Source organism: Phaseolus vulgaris, chromosome 4 (genome assembly GCF_000499845.2).
Source record: "Phaseolus vulgaris cultivar G19833 chromosome 4, P. vulgaris v2.0, whole genome shotgun sequence".
In the NCBI taxonomy this organism is placed as follows: domain Eukaryota; kingdom Viridiplantae; phylum Streptophyta; class Magnoliopsida; order Fabales; family Fabaceae; genus Phaseolus; species Phaseolus vulgaris.
This window is the reverse complement of record NC_023756.2, coordinates 534812-555278: the sequence shown is the minus strand read 5'-3', so window position 1 is coordinate 555278 and position 20467 is coordinate 534812. Positions and strand designations below refer to the sequence as shown.

At 33.7% G+C, this 20467-nt stretch overlaps 2 protein-coding genes across 2 annotated transcripts; both read right to left on the bottom strand.

Moving 5' to 3' along the window:
- LOC137836674 (zinc finger CCCH domain-containing protein 41) lies at positions 1–8059 on the bottom strand. The gene is made up of 5 exons (XM_068645362.1): positions 7839–8059; positions 5757–6647; positions 2861–4057; positions 2161–2496; positions 1–811 (listed from the first exon to the last, which is right to left on the bottom strand). Exons 2-5 carry the CDS (start codon positions 6540–6542, stop codon positions 362–364), a joined length of 2769 nt encoding a protein of 922 aa, XP_068501463.1. The 5' UTR covers positions 6543–6647; positions 7839–8059; the 3' UTR covers positions 1–361.
- A 4831-nt stretch (positions 8060–12890) lies between these two features.
- On the bottom strand, positions 12891–16778 carry LOC137836673 (transcriptional regulator DEF1). Its single transcript, XM_068645361.1, has 3 exons — positions 16282–16778; positions 15241–15519; positions 12891–14263 (listed from the first exon to the last, which is right to left on the bottom strand). The coding sequence occupies exons 1-3, from the start codon at positions 16600–16602 to the stop codon at positions 13136–13138; spliced, it is 1728 nt and encodes a 575-aa protein (XP_068501462.1). The 5' UTR covers positions 16603–16778; the 3' UTR covers positions 12891–13135.
- Between the last annotated feature and the right edge of the window lie 3689 nt (positions 16779–20467).

Genomic DNA, 20467 nt, shown 5'->3' with positions numbered 1-20467 from the left:
TATGTAATCAAACTAAGTGACTAATCGCTTCAATTATTTTTCGACTGTAACTACAGACATAAAGGGAAAAAGGGTTTCCGAATATTTGTTATGTAAGCGTTCAATGGCTTTTAACACAATTTTGAACTTCAAAACTTGTATCCTAAAAGTGAACTACATGATGCACCATTCATCTAATACCACCAAATACAGGAGGCAGCCAAAAAGAAGGAAATTTACAAGTCTCGAGCATTTAAAAAGGAACATGGAATAATAAATTTTCAGAAATTGAAAATAGAAACAAAAAATAGGCCCCTGAAAATTAGAGTTTCGTAGATTAAAAATTTTACCTTGCTGTACAAATCTGACCATTAGTAGATCCTCAACAGACACTTCCCTCGGGTGAGTGTTCGGGAGAAGAAACTTGCCTTGTGGTAGACTGGGGATCTTCACTTGGTTCCATTTCCATAAGCTCCAAACCATTTCTAGTTTCAGAATTTTTATTCTCGCCATCTGATTCAATTACTTCCTGGTTCAAAGAGTTTCCTAATTTTTCTTTGGAATGGTCATCTGAATCTAAGGGCTCCTTGGGAGCGGATAGAGAACGTTCTCTACCACCCGTCGAATTACTAGAACCAGTAGGTGTCAGCCACATGAATTTCAGATTCAGGTCATTCCAGCATTTACCATTAATAAATGCCCTCTCGGCTGCCCAACGAGTAGTGAAAGTTATATGAGCCTCTTGTTGGCTACTATCATTTACTTGCACGTCTTCTAGCTCTACGGAGGAAAGTTCGCCATAAGGTGAGAAGTGCTCCTTCAAAACAGCAACCTAAACAACAGCAATTTATTTGAGAAAACATGGAATGTGATGAAAATACTACCTCTCATTTAATAATTGTACAGTAACAAATCTAAGACGTGACCATATAAATGCACAGACTTGTAATGAACCATGCATAGACTTCTAAATCAACCACAAAAGTCATTTTATTTCCATCTGATCTGATACATAACAAATTATCTCATGTAATATTTCTTATTGAAAAACAATTCTAGAAGATATATTTCACTTGGGGTTCTAGGTTTGCTAAGATGAGACCAACCAACAAAGCATATTCATGCAACGCAAAGGTTCAACTTATCTGATTAATCTTGTATTAGCAAACAAGACAACTTGCAAGACCAAAAACTAATCGGTAAGGGCTCTTACAGATTAAAAAACCACCCGAAGATACTGTGCCTTTTGTGAGATAATTCAATGTCATAGAAGAATAAGAAGCAAAAATGTGTTAGCAACATCAATGGAATTAGAATATCATGCTATGGTTCAGACTAATTGCAAACTTATGTGAGTATGCTTGATGTTAGATCAAGACTGAGAATGGATTTGGCAGTCTGCCCCTCCATGATTGTGATTTGATAACCAGGCTGCCATATTCATCTCATCAAATCCAATATGTCGGGAGTATATAGCATGTACAGAAAATTTACAAGTGACCATTGAGTAGGGTATGCTGTGATTTCATTTGAAACAAGCTCAATATCATTAAAATCTATATTTCAGCTTGATGGAGAGTGTAAAGAGTTAATTAAGAGTTTACTTCAGGCTATTGAGATTATATGGGTATTTATTGCATAGATGTATTTTGTACTGCAATCCTAATCTAGTAGTATGTAGACAAAAGGAGACATTTTATACAGTTTATCCCATTACAACATACTTCTTGTTCTCTTTCTTTCTACCCCTTCGCATTATGATGGTAGGAAACTTCTCTACATTAAGGAGTAGAATGGCATGAAAAAATGCACAAGAGTGTATATCATACAAATATGAAAAAGAAAGGAATAAATGGCAAATATCTTTGAAAGGACAATTAAAAATGTCAACTTTATTAGTTTAATTCTGTTGTCTTACAATAATTATGATCCAAGAACTCTAATGTCAATCCCCAAAAAGGGCACATGTTGGGATTTCAATTCAAAAAGTAAAAACCTTAACCAATAAATATGAACATGCATGTGAAACCAATATACTATTCTCAAATGTGAATCCATGCCTGAATCTCCAACATGGGTTGTGTCTTGGGACCTTATAGTAAAAACAATTGCTTAAACAAGGCGAGCCATTGAAAAATTCTCCTATCTCTTAATTACAGAAAAGACATTGAGAATACTTACATTAGTTAGACCAGCAGGCACAGGTGGGATGATACGAAATGCAGCAGGACGATTGTCCAATTTGTATCTATTTACAGGCATTAATGGTTGAATTGGGTGCTTCAAGCCTGTAGGTTCTTGCAGTCTTGCTGCTGTACTTGTTTTAGGACTTTGGGATACAGTATTGACCAGCTGTTTATTCTTATCAGCTGCTGCCTCAGCATTTGGGGATGTGATGCCAACATCAGCATCTGATGATAGAGGAGGAGAAGCCAGTTTGGCAACATCAGATGCAGTGCCTAATTTGAGCCTCTTGGTGGCTTGCTCATTAGACAATTCACCCTTGAGTCCAGAAGCCTGTGAGTAATTAGCATCCATACGATGAGACGGAGGGAATGATGCCAATACAAGAAAGATGATAACAGAAAGTAACAGGAGAATGCCGAGTATGCCTAACTTCTATGTCTCTTTGTTCACATATTTATGTAGAGTATTAAACTACGAAAAAAAAAAATTTAAGGTTCTACCAGTTATACTTCAATTAGACTTGGAAAGGGAAGTATAGGCCTTATTGATACATAATGCTTGTTATTTGGCATTAAAGTCTAAACCAATCACCATTAAAGGCATTGTATTTTAGCTTCTTACAGGCAAAAGATCATAAGCCTCTAAAACAATGAATAATCAACTACAAATTAAATTAAGGGTCTTTAGGTTTTACTTGTTTCTCAAATTTGTTCAACTGGCGCTTGAACTCATTGCGCTTTTGATCTAGCATTTCCTGCTTCTTGCGCAGTTCTTCCTTTAGATTCTCCAAGTTTACAAGCTTCTTCTGCAAAGGAGGCGGAACCTTGAGTCCATCAGTGATGGCAGGCTTAGGTTGATCAGTAGGCGATGATACTTCATATGTAGTCTTTGAAGCATCAATTTGATGGATGTCTTTTCCCCTATCAGTGACAATGGGATGAGATGGAACAAAAGCAGCTGCTTGCCCACGAGGAGTTACAATCACGCCATTCCCAGTGTTGGTACTATCACTGCGAATGCTATCACGATTAGCCCACCATAGCTTGATAAAACGATTACCCATTACAGCATCTGGTGCCTTCAAAGCAGCTTCAGCCTCTTCCCTCTTGGAGAATTGCACAAAAGCTCGTTCAGTGTTCAATGGAATATAAATGTCAATAACTTCCCCAAACTTCTTAAAATGAGCTAGAAGAGCCTCTCTCTTGTTATTTTTATGAGGTATTCCATTTACAAATAGAGTACGCAATGCCTTTTGTGATGACTTTCGTATAGTACGCATACTATCAGTTTGTGCTTTCAAAGAAGCGTCCAAGGCTTTTGGGTCTGCATCATCCGCTATATTTTGCTTTACTTGAAAGGAAGAATTGTGAGCACCTAGTAATTCACCGTTATCTTCCTTTAATTGATTCTCAGGATAATGAAAAGAACTCATTCCAACATTAGTTTTCTCTTTCATGTCAAATCTGTTTTTTGAACTACCAATTCTGGCCCAGACAGATGAACTGGCACCCTGTGAACTGACAGATGTTCTAGCAGTTCCAACTGGACAATCACCATCTGGAGCATCATTCAATATGGGCTCAGTTTCATCACTCTTAGATGACTGAAGAGTTAGGAGTGCATTTGAAGGCTCCAGACCACTATCATTCCAAAGTGGTTGATCAGGATCATAAAGATCAGCTCCACTTGTGCAACCAGCAGGACCAGTAAAAGCACCATCCAATGCCAAACCATCATCATTGACTACAGACTTAGAAACTTTTCCAGGTAAACATTTGTTGTTCATCAAAGTGGCAGAAGCATTTACTGAATGTAAAGATTCAGATCCAGCAGGACCTCCAATTAAGTGTGCACTTGGAAGCGAAACAGGAAGGTTAAACTGTGAAAGACTCTGAATTGTGAACAACAAATTAATTAGTGAACGATGAATTGGACCATATAAAGAAAAGAATTCATCACTACATCTAATCCAACCCACAGTAATTAATACAATGTGTGAGATAAATACTGATACTGGAAATTTGAAAATTCTACAAAATGCAAATCTGTGTTACAAAAACCCAATAGTTTTATGTAAACATTCTATTAAAAAATAAATACAAAATGTCAAGTTCGAGAGTGTTCATATAATATCTCATTTTCGAAAAGCAATTTTACAAAACAGAAAGCATGAGAGAACATTTTCATGAAATCTTTTTAAGAAAATTCCCCCTGTATATATAGCTACTATCATGCACAATTTTATTCTTTATCTATATAAACTCGAGGATGATATATAACTTGAGAGGAACCAAGGAAAAACATACTTCGAAATTTGTAAAGCTAATTTTTAAATGCTGTAACTTCTTATTGCTTAACGCCTCATTTTTTTAATGTGAGTGTTAAAATAGAGATCACATAGACATTGATGTATGAATACTTGGCAGATATGAGCTTATATAAATTGACTCTGTATATTTATTATGCATGAATAGAGGATATATTGTTTCTTCTAAATTAAGGATTACATAATAAAAAACAAAATATATTATTCTGATTCTCAACAATAAGTTTCTCAATTTACTAATTACTTCAACTCAGACCTATTTATGTTTTCAGTGTTTGGTGTTGCTTTTTATGATAAATGTATTTAATATAGTATAATGTAAGTCAGGCTTCAATGTTGCACTTACATTTGCTCTATATGTGAGGAACTATCCTTTTTTTCTCTTTGATAAAACAGTTTGACTAAGTGATAGGAACTTGGGTATAACGTGGTACCTAAGATCCACATTGAGTAATATGGGACACTTAAGTATTTAAATGTTTGGTGCTCCACCATTAGGTTTAAGGGTGAGTTCCCCAAGTGTTTAGATGCCTATTAACTGGTATCAGAGTTAACAGCTGGTGTCTCAGAAAGGGTTGTTTAAATGTTTGGTGCTCCACCATTAGGTTTATGGGTGTGTCCCCATGTGTTTAGGTGCCTATTAACTGGTATCGGAGTTATTTGCCAGTGTCTCAGAAAGGGCTGCCCATGAAGGGTCTTAATCACTGGAGGGTTCTAACCAACAAGGAAATTGAGTGAAGTGTCACCATGTAAAAGGTGTCGTAAAGTGAAAGCCATTGAGATGTTGACTATTGGGAGCACTACAGTGATAGGAATATTAAGGGGTGCCTAATTCCCACATTGAGTAGCATGAGATATTTTGTGGAGTATTTAAGTGTTTGGCTCTCCCAACTTAATAGTTTGTTTTTCAGGGTCTATTTCCCATGTCCTTGGGTTCTTAGCATTAAGATTCAAGAGAATTGAGACATGCAAGTGAGGACATCAGATAGTCAAACATTCCTAAAACAGCTCAAAACCTAGAAAATGCAACCGCAACTCAGTAACAAAATTTGTCCCAACCATGCCAGCAGATCAAATATTAAATCACCCACATGAACATCTGAAACATAATTTGTGTGACCTACAGCCAATTGATTCTCCATTAAAGTGAAACACAACAAAAACATTATTCTACTTCGTAGTAAAAATCCTCATGCAATTTGAAATTTAAGCTTCACCCTTCTTAGCTACACAACAGGAAATATAATAAGAAAAAGCAAGGTACCTGAACATCTTCAATGACAATTCGATTAACACCATGTTCCATAGGACACATGTCCCCTCTTAGGCAAAATCCACGCTCCTCAAAATCTCTACACCGTTGGCGAGAAATATTCACATTCAAAGATGAATTAATAGATGGTCTAAGTGTTCCTTGTAAACTCATTGGATGAAGCATATCTAGACCACCATTGGGCACGGCTGGAATTAAACCAAATGTGTTCCACGATGCATTTTGTGCATTTGAAACATTGGGTAACCCACGTCCAGCATAAAGGCTTGGAGGAATTGACCCTTGTGGAACCATTTGTGAAGCAACATCCATTGAGCCAAACCTAGATTCACGTTGATTCCAAAAACCAGATTCCCTGCCTCTTCCCCTGCCAACACCAGGATCTCCAGTAAAAGATTGGTTTCCACGTAGTCTTTGGCTCATATCCAAAGGTCCTCGAGGAACTGAAGTCAAGCCAGGGCGCCTTCTATCAAACTTGAAGTATATATCTTTATCAGTGGTGGCATCACTGTAAGTTTTCAGTGTTTCAAAGGCTTGTGATTCGTTTACCCTGAAGGGATGCCTATTACCAAAATTTTTGTTACGCTTTTTGAATGGCCTATTAATAACAGGATCTGAAACATCTCTCTCCAAAGATTGAGAGCGAGCGTCCCTCCTTCGATGCTTATGATTCCGATCATCATCATCTTCTTCACTCACTTCCTTTTCCTCTGGATCACTGACACAATCAGACGGTGCAACAGATTCAGGTTTTGGAGACGCTACTTTCAGCTCCATTAATTCACTTATAACACAATATTTACAGAGTCTTCTTCCAAACACCAACTAGAAAGAATAAGCCAGCTTATGTTCACTGAAACAGCCCCAGAAATACAAAGGGACCTACATCAATAGAAAAAATAGGAGAGCCAGTGTGAGATAATTTGGTATAATCTACAATAAAAGACTAGCAATATTACCCATAGCAAATGCACTGGGCACTAGCATATTACATGCATGTTAAGATAGCTTTTATTGACCGTTTCCTAGTCATGTATCATTATTACACCCAGATGCAAGGAAAATACCAGTGGTCAAATTGACAACTAATTGCTGAAAATTATGATATTTCCACAATATCAAAGGATAACAAGCAAGGAACTCAGAATGCACGAGCGAATATATCTATATGAAATTTACAATCGTCTGTCCTACTGTAGCGAGTGAGAAATGCCTATTAAGCACCTTAAGCAATAAGTTTAGAATTTGGCACGTCCCTGATATGTGAACTATGCAGCATCGACGCAAAGTAACACAATAAAACCATAATAATTACTTGAAATCACTTAAAAAACTCTTTTTAGCGCATCATATCCTCCAACTTTTGAGGAAACACAACCAAGTCTAAATATTCACCAAAGACTACGAAAAAAACACAAATGTAGCATCTGGGCAAGACAATTCAGCAATAATCACACAGTATCGTAGGATACAACCATATTAGAAGCAAACATAAAAAAAAAAGGGATGACAAAAGATCGCCAGCTACCCAACATTGGCATATAAAACAATGCAGTACCAAAAATTTCACCACATTAAACTAAATACTAAAATATATCCCACACCAAAGTCATCAGCAGCTAAAACCTGCTGGTGAAGCCCGAGGAACCCATAAAATTACAAAAAAAAAATCAAATAAAATACCACGTGTCTTTGTTTGTCTCTAATTAACCACAAACGATTGCCCAATTCGAAAGATCCACTCAGTGCTGTTTGCCCTAACAACCATTCCCGTTCGCAACACACGACGGTGCAACAATTCTCTCCAATTCAAATGATCGAATAATAACAAACAACCACTACACTGTGTACATGAGGGGTTATGCACTTATGTATTGTGCCACACACAGCGACGGAGAAAATCACCGAAATTACGCATCCCTTTGACAACACGAAAAATCAGTTAAACCTAAAGCGAAAGCAATCGCGCCCGCGTGCAGCTATTTCGTTCGTTCCTTGAATTAGGATAAGAGAGAGGAGCAAAGCAATTGGAAGAATAAACAATTGTCTTATCCACGAAATTAGAGAGAAAACCTGAGAGAGAGAGAGAGAGAAGGAGTGGTGGAATTGAACCACGCGCGACGGATGCTGGCGGTGGTGGCGGTTAGCGTCGGCGGCTGCGGCGGCGATTGGACGACGGAGGAGCTGAGAGTGAGAGCCTGGTGCGTGCGCCTCTCTTCTACCTTTGGAGACTTTGTGAGAGAGGAAACAAACACAGCACCTTAATCACATTATTTTTTATTATTATCGATTTTTCTTTTATTATTTCTCCCCTTTCGTCTTTGCCTTTTTCGCTTCTCAGATCAAAACAATGTAAATTCAAATTTCATATTTTATTTTTTTTATTTATTATCAATTAGAATGTACTTTCAATGTAAAATCATTCATATAATATTTTAAATAATGATTTAAAAATTTATATATGTTTCAACCTCGAGTAGTCAGAAGGTATTCACTTTAATAATATTATCTCAACGGATTTATTGTTAAAATAATATTTTATATAATTTTTAATTATTTTATTATGTACATTTTTTTTAATCAATATGAACAAAATTAAAATCGTTTATGTATATAGAATAATAATTGTTTCTAATGCATGGTTGAAAGTTATGAGCCATTATCAAGTACTCTTGAGATTATATTAAGCAAGAATATTGGTTAGCTTAAGTAAAATTTCAGTTAAAAGTCTCCAACAATGTTTTGAGAAAAAAAATTGAAAGTTGTATAATTTAATTGATTTAATAAAAAATCAGAAAAATACAAAGATGAATAAATAAAAAATAGTTAATATTTTTCTTCTATTCACATTTGTGACTCCTTTCATTCCTATAAATTGGGAGTTGGATTTTATATGTTTGTTAATATTATCGTATTACTAAAAGAATATATTTGAAAAACTTATTAATAATGAATCATGAATACACTTGTCAATTTGGGTTAACTCCACATGGATAAGGCCAAAAAGAACTCAAAAGATAAAATAAAAAAAAAAAAGTTCATAAGGTTAAAATGGTAACAAAATACAAAAGTATCATGGGTCATATTTTAAAGAAAAAATTCTATGGGTCATATTTTAAAGAAAAAATTCTTATTCAAAAATGAAAATAAAATAAAAGAATTTAAAAAAATATATTTATATGCATAAAAAATATTTACTCAATCCAAATTCAAAATTCAAAATGAACAAAGTCGGGTCGAACTTAGGTCAAGTTGACACTATAATCGAGTTTAGGTCAAGTTAAGTTAGTTTTGATTCGAGTTATGTCAAGTCAAGCAGAGCTTAAGTTGGGATAAGTTAGATTGGACTAAGTCTAGGTCGGATCTAATCCAACTTCATCCATATCAGGCCAGGTTGAGACAGACTCAACTCTTGGGTCTGGATCGGGTTAGACCCACGTTATCCAAGTTAGATAACGTTTAGATCAAGTCAAATCAAGAAGAGTCTCATGTATGCCCAAGTCGATCCCATGTTAGCATGGGCAAAGTTGGGTTGAACCCAAAATTGGGCCCAGATCAAGTTAAGATTGATCGGGTTCATGTCGTGTTGAGTTAAGTTGATCTCACATCGAATGGAGGTCGAGTCAGGTCCATGTCAAACCAAATCGATTCGGACCCACATAAAGTTGAGTTGGAGTCACCTCGAGCCAAGTCAAGTGAAGTCGAGCACACCTCAGACTGGGTTCAGTAAGGCGTATGTCAAGCCAAATTGAGTGGACCCACATCGAATTGAGTTGATTTGGAGTCATGTCCACTTGAGGTGTAGTCAAGTCGAACTCACCTTGGGTTGAGTCAAGTTGAGTCCACCTTCAGTTAAGTCAAGTTGGGTCCATCTTGTGTTGAGTTGAGTTAGACCAACCTCGGATGTAGTCAATTTAGACTCAAATCGAACAACTTGAGGTTGACCTAGGTCGAGCTAAGTCGAGTCAAGTACACATCAAGTCGAGTAAAGTTGAACACACGTCAATTCGAGTCGAGTTGAATAAGGCCCACATTAAGCAAAGTTGAGTTAGATCCACCTCGAGCTGAGTCGAGTCAAGTCGGGCACACTTTGGGATAAGTCAAGTCAGACCCACCTCAGGCTAAGTTGAGTTAGGCCCACCTCAAACTAAGTTGAGTCAGACCCACCTCAAGTTAAGTCGGACCCATCTTGGGCTAAATGGAGTCAAACCCACCTCAGAAAGAGTCAAGTTGGACCCAATTCGGGCAATTTGAGTATGGCCTAGGTTGAGCTAAGTCGAGTAAATGGATACACGTTAAGTTGAGTAAAGTTAGACTCATTTAGATCGAGTTGAGTTGAGATAGGCCACATCGAGCAAAGTTAAGTTGGATCCACCTTGAGCTAATTTATCTCGGGCACACTTTGGGATAAGTCGAGTTGGACCCACTTCAAGTTAAGTTTAGTCAGGCACACTCATGTTAAGTCGATAGGGCCATCTCAAGTTAAGTCAAGTCGAGTCAAAACCACGTCGACTTAAGTAGTATCAGACCCACATCAAGTCGATTAGAATCCGAACCACGTTAAGTCAAGTCAAGTTTGGCCAATGTCGACCAAGTTCAGACTAGGCCATGTTAGGTCAGGTTGATACAAGGTCGACCAAGGGACTATTTCTTCTTGCACCTCCATATGTTCTTCTCTCACCTCCATAATTTTTTGTATTTCCAAAAATATCCCTCTGTAATCTTTTGGATTATATAATCCGGAAGTCTTTTTTCCAAATTCGTAATTAGCTTCCGAATTATATAATCCATAAGCCTTTTTTTTCAGATGCATGATTAGTTTTCAAATTACATAATCCAGAAGTCTTTTTTAGCTTCCAGATTATGTAGTTCATAAGTCTTTTTTCAAATGCGTGTATGAATTACATAATCCAGAAACTACTCTATGGAGGTGGCACAAGAAAGATAAATGTATTTTCACATTTTATATGGGCGTGGCAGAAGAACATATGAAGCTGCAGAAATAAACAGTCCAACCAAGGTCATGCCTACATTGGACATTGTCATTGGGCCAAACCCAAGTTGAATTAGGTTGGCTCAGTTGAACAAGTTAAGTTGGACTCTAACCTTCCAATTAAATTGCAAATAATAAAAAATAATTAAGAACTAACTTATAATTAATGTAAAATATTTGAAGATTAATTTATAATTTATAATATTTATTAAACTCATACAATTTTAAAAACTATTTAGGAGTTAATTAAAGTTTTATAACCTAACTCACTTTATGTTAAAGTTTTTTAATCTATCTATTTAATGGACTAATAAAAATGACTTATTTTAGGAGTGGATTGGAATTAATTTATGAACCATCTATAAAATTATCCGTTTTAATCATGAACAAAATTCAATACACAGATCTTGATATCACATTTAACTCAAAAATTTAAAGTAATATTCTTATAAATCTTTTTATCTTAACTTTCTTATTTCACTTAACCCCTACATTGACTTTGAAATTATACAAATTCCAATAGCATTATTAACCATTGATACAATAATTATATATATATATATGTATATATTATTTTTAAATTTTTTTCTTTTGCGTTGAATTGGTTGAGTAGATTTTTGTTATTGTTCAAGTTCATCTTGGCCTAGGTTTACACTTTCGGTAACTTTTATGGCAAAGTGAGTGTAATAATAAAGTTATGGTTAACAACAAATTAATAAATGTGTAAAATAATTAATTAAAAATGATTAATATAAATGGTTGCCAATAGTTTATATAAATTGATCAATATTTTATTTATAAATTTATTTGTCAAAAATTATTTGTGCACAAAAAGGAATAATCATGGATAAAAAAATCCTAAATAAGACACAAAATTACATTAGAACAATATATTTAAAATAAACGTGTAAATAATTTTATTAGTACTGAAATATTTAAATTGCTACACATTATAAATATCATATAAAATCACATATTTTAAACTAAAATATAAATACTTTTATCAGTATTATAAGATTTGAAGCATTTTAAATGTAACAAATGTTAATATCACACATTTTTCAAGATCAATTACATATTTCATATAACTTCTCAATATGTCAATAAATTCATATGCGTTAAACAATTTAATAATGAAAACACATCATTAAATACAAAATTAAATTTTCACTATTAAAACTATTACTTCAATAAAAATCAATATTAAAGATAAAAAATAATTAACGATTATATATTATCTTATAAATTTAAAAAATTATTGATATTTAAATTAATTTTTATTATTAATAAATAATTTTTAAATTGCTATTAAATTAATTATAAGATTTTAGCTATCGATTTCAGAATTTAATTAATTAATAGTTAAAATATTAATAATTAAATATTAATTTAAAAATATTTATTAATAATATAAAGTAATTTAGATATCAGTCCAATTTAATTAATATAATAAATAATTAATTATATCTTAAATTAATTTTTATTTACTAATTTTTTAGTGTTTCATTAACCCATTCCACAATAAATCTTAAATTAAGAAAAATACTCCATTAACAATACTTTAAAACTTTTCATTGACCTATTGGAAAATATTCAAACAATGTTTTGTTTATATTTTTTTATTAAAAAAGAAAAAATATTATTTTATTTTTAAATTTTGTTATTATAAGTAAAGTAATAATAAAATCAATAAACGAATACACATATTCAAACACTTTTAGTATAAAAATATCATTTTCTTAACTTCAATTGGTTTAGAAAATTATTTATTTTTTGTTTATGATATTTTTTAAAATATAATGTATGATTTTAATAAATAAACAAACTAATTTCCTCACTAAATAAATACATTCATAACAAAAACAAAACTAAATATTAATACACGAGAAATATAATAATTAAGAAAAAATTTCGAGGTGCCCTATTTTACGATGATTAAAATATTATTTTGGTTCAACTTTAATTATGTTTTAAAAAATAAATACAAAATATATTTTTTAACACTGTAATCTTATTTAAAAACTAAAATTGTAACAACAATTTAACTATAATTATGATATCATTAATTTATGACACATTAAGTATTAAATGAGCAATGAGTAAAGTGGCAGAACTTGAAGTGGGCTAAATAGTTATCGAAATCCACTTCTATTTATTGCGAATATACAAAGCAAGATGAAGATGATAGTCATAAATCAGAACAAGAAAAGAAAACAAACAAGATTAAACTTTCCATGAAACAAGAATAGAAAAGAAAAAAAGAGAGTCAAAATATGAACTTTGGCACAATCCAACCCAACAACAAAACAAAGTCTCTTCATGAACCATCTTTTCATGGCAATTGGTTCTTCTATACATATGAATTAACCGTGTAATGCTACCGACCAAACCAACTTCGTGGGGGTTGGACTTCACCATCATTCATAAGCTTGTCCAGCACTGTGTTTAGATCCACAGATTGACCATTCTCAGTTAGCTTCCGAACAGTGGCCCTCACATGGTCTCTAGGGAATCCCATGCTAGCAACTTTATCAACCACATCATCAACAGAAACCCTTCCTCCAGTTCCAGCAGAACCTGAGCTACCACTCACTGCAGATGCAGTAGGGAGTGCTTGTGGGAGTATTCTGGCAGTTGGCAGCTGAGGGTAACCGCTTCCACCACTCGGAGAGACTGAAGCGGTTGGCAGTTGTGGTGGTTTCAGTGCAGGATTGCCACCATACTGAGGTGGTGGGCCACCATAGCGATACTGCTCAGCAGGGCCAGGGCCAGATAGTGTACCATACCCAGAAGAATAGCCGGAACCGGGTCTGCTCGATGGCGGTTCATACGAGTGGGATGGTGTCCCGTAGAACTGTTGAGGAGGAGGAGGACCGCTGGGTGACTGAGATGGCGGCTGGCGGACATTGGGAGGATAAGTCTGAGGAGGATAAGGTGGTTCTTCAACATGGTGCCCCAGTGGAGGTTGTAGTTGAGGTGGATTCATGGATGGATGTGACGGCGGCTGCTGTTGAGGTAGATGAGGTGCTGGTTGAGGGTATTGGGGATGTGGGGTCTGTTGATATTGCTGGTGCGGCGGTGCTCCAGGCTGAGAATGTGGCGGCTGGGATAACGCCAGTTGGTATTGCTGATTGGGTGTTTCCTGCTGAGACTGAACAGGTGGTGGGAAATATGGATCTCTCTGAGAAGCAGCTTGGATTTGGTTTGGAGAGAATTGGTTTGGAAGTTGAACTTGAGGTGGAGGTGGCAAACCCTGTTGTGGAGGAGGTTGAGGAGGAGCATTAGGGGGAGGAACAACTGGAACTGATTGAGGAAGATTAGCAGGGGTAGGAAGCTGTGGTTGAGATTGCACAGGAGCAGGAACAGCTTGCTGCACAGGAACGTTAATGGTGCTAGATTGAGCTTCTGGTTTCTGATTCGTATTGGACATTTGTAACTTTGCAAATTGCAGCTGAGCTTGCATTATATCTTGCTTGTCCTTGATAGTTAGCACCCCTGATTGCACCTGTATGTTTCATTTATAAAAGAAGTAAAAACAGTAGTAGTATGAAAATAAACTCGTATATATCATGAAAGTTCAGGGAAAAATTAGCTTTAGTGCTACTCGGCCTCATCATAATTTTCGCCTTGAACCATTCATACAAATAATTTGTTCTACTTTTCCTTTTTTGAATATGAACTAACAAATTCAGTTTAATACTTTTTAATGATATTGTTCACTATTGCAGAAGTTTAAAACAGTACTAAAATGATGCGTGTAAAAGACCTCTTACAGAAGCTTAATATTAATCTTAATTAGCAAACAATGTAGGAATTGGAGAACTAACCAAAATTCACAAACATTTCAATATCATTCACTTTTATGTTAAACTTAAAAGTGGTCTGCACAAATAAGGATTTACAGCAAGAGTTTCACATTACAAACTCGCATCAGAAACACACAAATCAAGTCAAGTTACATTATCAAAATATGTGAGTCTATAAAGTGTGGGAAAAGCAACCCTACTAAAAGAATGGCATCATCATTGGGTGAAAAGATACCACACCTATAGAACTATACACACAATATTACAATCCTAATAACTCCTATGTTATGCCATATGAACTGGTAAAATGATGTTCTATCAGTTAGAGGGAAAAGTCTGCGAACATTTAACATTTACAAACTGCAGACAAGGGATTCTTGTGTATGTGCCACAATTCTTTTGTTAATAATTTTGGTAAACAAGTTATATATGAAAATTTAGGGACAGAAAAGAAAGAACACGAAATAAGGACCTACAACTATAGTGAGAGACTGTCATTGATACCTGGTGTGAATATAAAAAATGTCAAAATCAAATTTAATTGTTGCATATAAACAATGCTTATAGGATTAGGAGACAAATATTATGGTGCTGAATATATATAACAGATATTTACGTCAACATTTGAACTCATTCAACACAAATAAAATATTACTGATTATTACAGATAAAGTACCTCTCGAAGAATATTCTCCAGTTGCCTCAATTTTCCATCAGTGATACCATGATTATTCCCAACAGATACCTTCAAATCATCCACAGAATTTTCAAGATGGTGGGTTCTGGTTTCCAGTTGTGTTAACCGGGCACTAACACCTTCCAGTACATTAAGCATATTTTCCATATGTTTCTGCATGGTCCGATCAATCTCAGCCAACATTGAAGCATCAGAAGCACTTCGGTCCTTTTCTACAATCACCTTTGCAGGTTCAATCGAATCCAGAGAACTGTAATTCTGCACAAAATAAGGATGGATACATAAAATTTATGTAGAAAATACACCAGAAAGACAGTAAAATGAATTATTCCTCCTCCTACACAACACTACAAATGAATCATCACCCAATTATTCAAACACACCTTCCATTTTCTCTAAGCACTAACCAAGATGGACTTCAGGAAAATATTCAAAACATGCAAAATTTTAAAAAACAGCAAACAATAATGAAAGGGTTCTCTATTGTGCGCCAATAAGAAGTCTAAAGTAGAAACAAAAAATCATTACCAAAGAGTGTATTTATTTATTATATCGAAAACACAAAAGTCACTCATGCTTGAATCTACAGAGCAATTCCAAATATTCAACATAATATATCATAGGCACACAACAAAGAACCCCATGATAAAAAAAACTAGAATGAAACAGTACAGATATCCTCCCCCGACATTGAAAGATAGCAAATTCCTGTTTGAAAGTACGTGTCCATGATCTCAGTTCATCATCACATAACACAACCGAATTATTCAATTTACAGGAAAGAGTTAATAAAACTCAAAGGGGTAACAAACAGCAATAAAAAACCACAGCACGACAAGTACAACCTCGAAGATGATCACTAAACAAGACATTAACAACTAATTCAAAACCCTAATTAACAAACACCCCACAAGCCAACAAACAAACATGATCGAAAACACAGAATACCCAGATGAGCAAAACGGATAAAGACAAAAAAATTTGGGGTTTGAAAGCAAAAGGGTAAGTGAGAAACGTTACTTTGGAGTTGGATTCGGAGTTCCAAGGGCGAGAGAATGCAGCAGCGAAACTGGGGGCGGAATCGTAACTGGAAGCGGCGAGAGGGCGAATCGGCTGGAAATCGTAGCTGGGAACGATGTCGTCCTTGCTGATCCCATTGCCACGCGCTTTCTCTTCTTCTTCTTCTTCATCATCGTCTTCTTCGCGATGCTGATGGTGGTGTTGTTGTTGCGGTGGTTCGTGCTTCATGAGGTCGATGAAGTCCTTGGTGTGTTGGTGCGCAGTGGAAGATCCGTGAGTGAGATCCATAATCTGCTTGTCCATAAACGGCGTCGTATTCATGGATGAATCACCAGAAACTCACGCAAAACACAACGCAATCCTTTGCATATACCAAAACTTCAAAACCTCTTCAACACTTTTCTTCTTCTTCCTCTTTCTTCTGCACTTTCACTCTTAAATAAACATTTTTTTTTTTTTTACTTTTCTCTCTTAATTTATGTTTTTTCTTTATCTTTATCTTTTTATTTTATTTTTCAGATACAGATATATACCATGTGTGAATTTAGAAATATCATTACTATATCTATTTTATTTTTTTCTATTATGTAACAAAAATATTAGTTTTATCAATATTCTAATTCTAAGAAGCATATAAAACATTAAAAATGTTATTAAATATCAATATAAATTTATCTTATCAATCTACTGTCAAACATTTAGCACCACAATCTAACTTAATTATATATAGATTTTGTTTTAAAATTTGAATTAAAAAATTAATATGTCTTCTATTATAAAAAGAGTGGATAAATCTTTAAAGGTTAAAAATTAGAATAAAAAAGTGGAGAAAAATATATGAAATGTGAAAAATAGATGTAAAATGTAAAATATAAAAAATATTAATTAATTATACTGTTTATTTCTAAACATATTATTAACTTTCAAATCTTAAAAATAAAACCAGTCAATAATAATATTTATAGAGGCTTGGGAAATACGAAATAAAAAAAATCAATTAAGTAATAATTAATTTAGCCTTTTTCTTTCTTAGTTGGACTCCTTATATATAAAAAAAATAAAATTATGTGACCTAGGTAAAAAGGTGTGAATTTTTTTTCAAAATAAAAATATTATGTTTTGGTTATGAGATGAGAGAAAATACACAAACTTTTAACAAAATTAACGGACTTGAATAATTTATTTCTTCTAATAATATTTATATTAATTTTTTCTCAAATAACATGCTAAATAATTATTTAAATAACATGATTTAGTGTAACAGTCTAAAATTTAGTTTGACTCTAAACTTGATTTTTTATTTTTATTTAAAAATGAAGAAACGAGAATTAATAATTTAAAACTTTTAAAAATAATTATTCATTAAGATTAATTTAGAAAATAATTTCTTAAAAATTTAGAAAAAGAATTATGTAGAATATAATAATTTATTATTATTATTTGGTGCAATAATTATTTACAAAAACATATATTTCGAAAAATAATTATTTAAAAATATGTAAATAAAAAAAATATTAACAAAATTAACATTTATAAATTTGTACATAATTTATTTTTAAATTTTTGGTTTGAAAATTTCATAGAATAAAAAAGAAAGATTTTTTTTTTAAATAGTAGAAAATCTACCTCCCTCTTTCTTATTCATGAAAAATACAACTGAATTTAGGTTCCAATTAAATCTCATGAAAACATCATTGAAATTAGGCTAAAGTTAGGCTATTATTTATTTGTATTTTAATAAAAAAAGATTATGCAGATATTCTCTTTAAATGCTAACACACTTAGTTGAAGAGTCTCACATTTAGATTATTTCGACAAAAATCATGAAAAGAATGTGTGGAAAGTTCTTCAAAGAAAATGTGGAGAATCTGATAACCAGACAGAACATGAAGAACACAAACTTGTCGACCACCAACTTTCTTTCTCGCATAGTGAATGTCCCTTTTAACATGTTTGGAGCAAAACATCAACAACATTAAGGTTTCTGCTATTTTTCAGAGATAAGTGGAAGGTACATCTTCTCTTTTTCGCCCATCAAGTTTATTCATTTATGCACAGTGTTTCACTGTCATCTTCTGATTACTGTACAACGAGTTGTTCTTACTTTGGCTTTGGCTGGAAAATGTTCTATCATGGTATTGATATTAATAATGTCTTCTTGAATGAGGCTTTTCAAGAGATGGTTTTTGTAAATCATGGTTCTAGACTCCTAAGTGGTCAAATTGATTCAAATCACTATCATAGTTACATGTTCCAAGTTTGCAGTCATAGCTCTTAGGATATTGGATCTCTTCACTATTTCTTAGACATTGATGTCTATACCAGCATAGATGACAAGTCTCAAGCTAAATACATTTGTGATCTTCTTCGTAGAGCAAGCATGTATGATTCCAAACCTTTCTCAACTCCATGTTCTCATGTCTACAACTCATATCTCAAGCTTGTCTGTTATTTTGTTTCTGGCCCTTCTTTTTAAAAGTCTATTGTAGGATGTTTAATATATCATTATCATGAGGCCAGAGTATTTTATTTCATTGACAAAGTTTGTTAACATATGCATAATCCCACCAACATCACCGAAAAATTGTGAAAAGAATTTTGAGATATTTACAAGGTATGATTGTTCATGAGCTTTGTTGGAGATGATTGCCACAATATTTTGTCCAATACGGTGATACTTTTTCTCTAGTAGCAAAGATGACTCCAGTTTGCTTATTCATAGTCATGATTGCTCTTCAACAATGACTTTTGTATCCACTAGATGTAAAAAATGTCTTTCTTAAGAAATTTATATTAAGCAACCTCCCGGCTTGTTGGTCAAGGAAGTCTCTTAGATTGGTATTTCATCTTCACAAATCTTTATATGGACTCAAGTAGTTTCCCATGTATTGGATATTAGGGAGAAAAATTGATTAACGATCTGTTGAGAGACTTATGGATCCTAATAATAAACCCCTACCTAATAAGAGGACTACTAATCAGGGGGACTCACTCGTCCATATATTCATTTGTTGCTAGTAGTGTGGTGAGTCAATTCCTTAATTCAACATGGGTTGATAATTGAAATACAATCATTTGTATATTGAAATACATTAAAGGATCTTCTTAAAAAAGCTTGTTATATGGTCAAAATAATCATACTAGAGTTGTATGTTATTCCGATGTTGATTGGATATGATCTTTGTCGGATAGAAGATCACTTGGATATTGTGTTTCTATTAGTGATAATTTAATTTCTTGGAAGATCAAGAAACAAAATGTTGTGGCAAGATTTAGTGTTAAAGCAAAATATATAACTATGACTTCAGCTACTTGTGAAAAGACAGTATTTGAGCTAATACGAAAAGCAATTTGATTATCAGAGTTTAAGCCAAATAAGCTCACAAGCAGCTGAAGTTATAACTCTATACCAGATTAAGGAGTGAACTTTAAACCGATTTTATAAGGTTGACTTAAATTTAAAATTTATTTCTTAACAAGCTTTATCCACTCATTTTTCTAGTTTATTCATATTTTGATTGTGGATTTGATGACAAAAAATCTACAATAGACTAATCTATTTATATAGAAGGCAAGCTTACTTCTTCTGAAGGAAAAAGTTGTGTGAATCAACTAAGTTTTGTGGTCTTGCTGCTTTTAGTGCTGACTTACTTTGGTTACAAGCTCTCCTAAGTAAATTATGGGTATGATTCCAAAATCTTATTAATTTTGGTGCAATTTTGTTTGCAACAAATCCTGTGATGAAGTCCACCACCAAACATTTTGACCTCTATTTTGTGAGGATCATTGAAGATGCCATTTATATCATTCATTTACCTGCACAATTTTAAGTGGTTGATATTCTAATCAAATCTATTCTCCATTTGAAGCATTTTCACAGCAAACTAACCCGAGAAGTAACATCAATTTGAGAGGTGTAAAGGAAAAAAAGAAAGAAAGGTTTATTAGGTTGTTAGTTATCTCCTCTTTTACTTTCTTCTATACTATCTTGAGTGAGTATGTAAGATGTATTACAGATTAATAGAACATTTGTTCTTCTTTCCCTATCTTTTCATATTATTTCATTTTCCATCTTTGGTTAAAGCTTATGACAATGACAATGTTTTGTGCTTGGTTAGTTGTGAGACTATGAGGTGTGAGTACTTAGCATGTAAACAAAAAACTTGAAAACCCCCTTTAACACTAT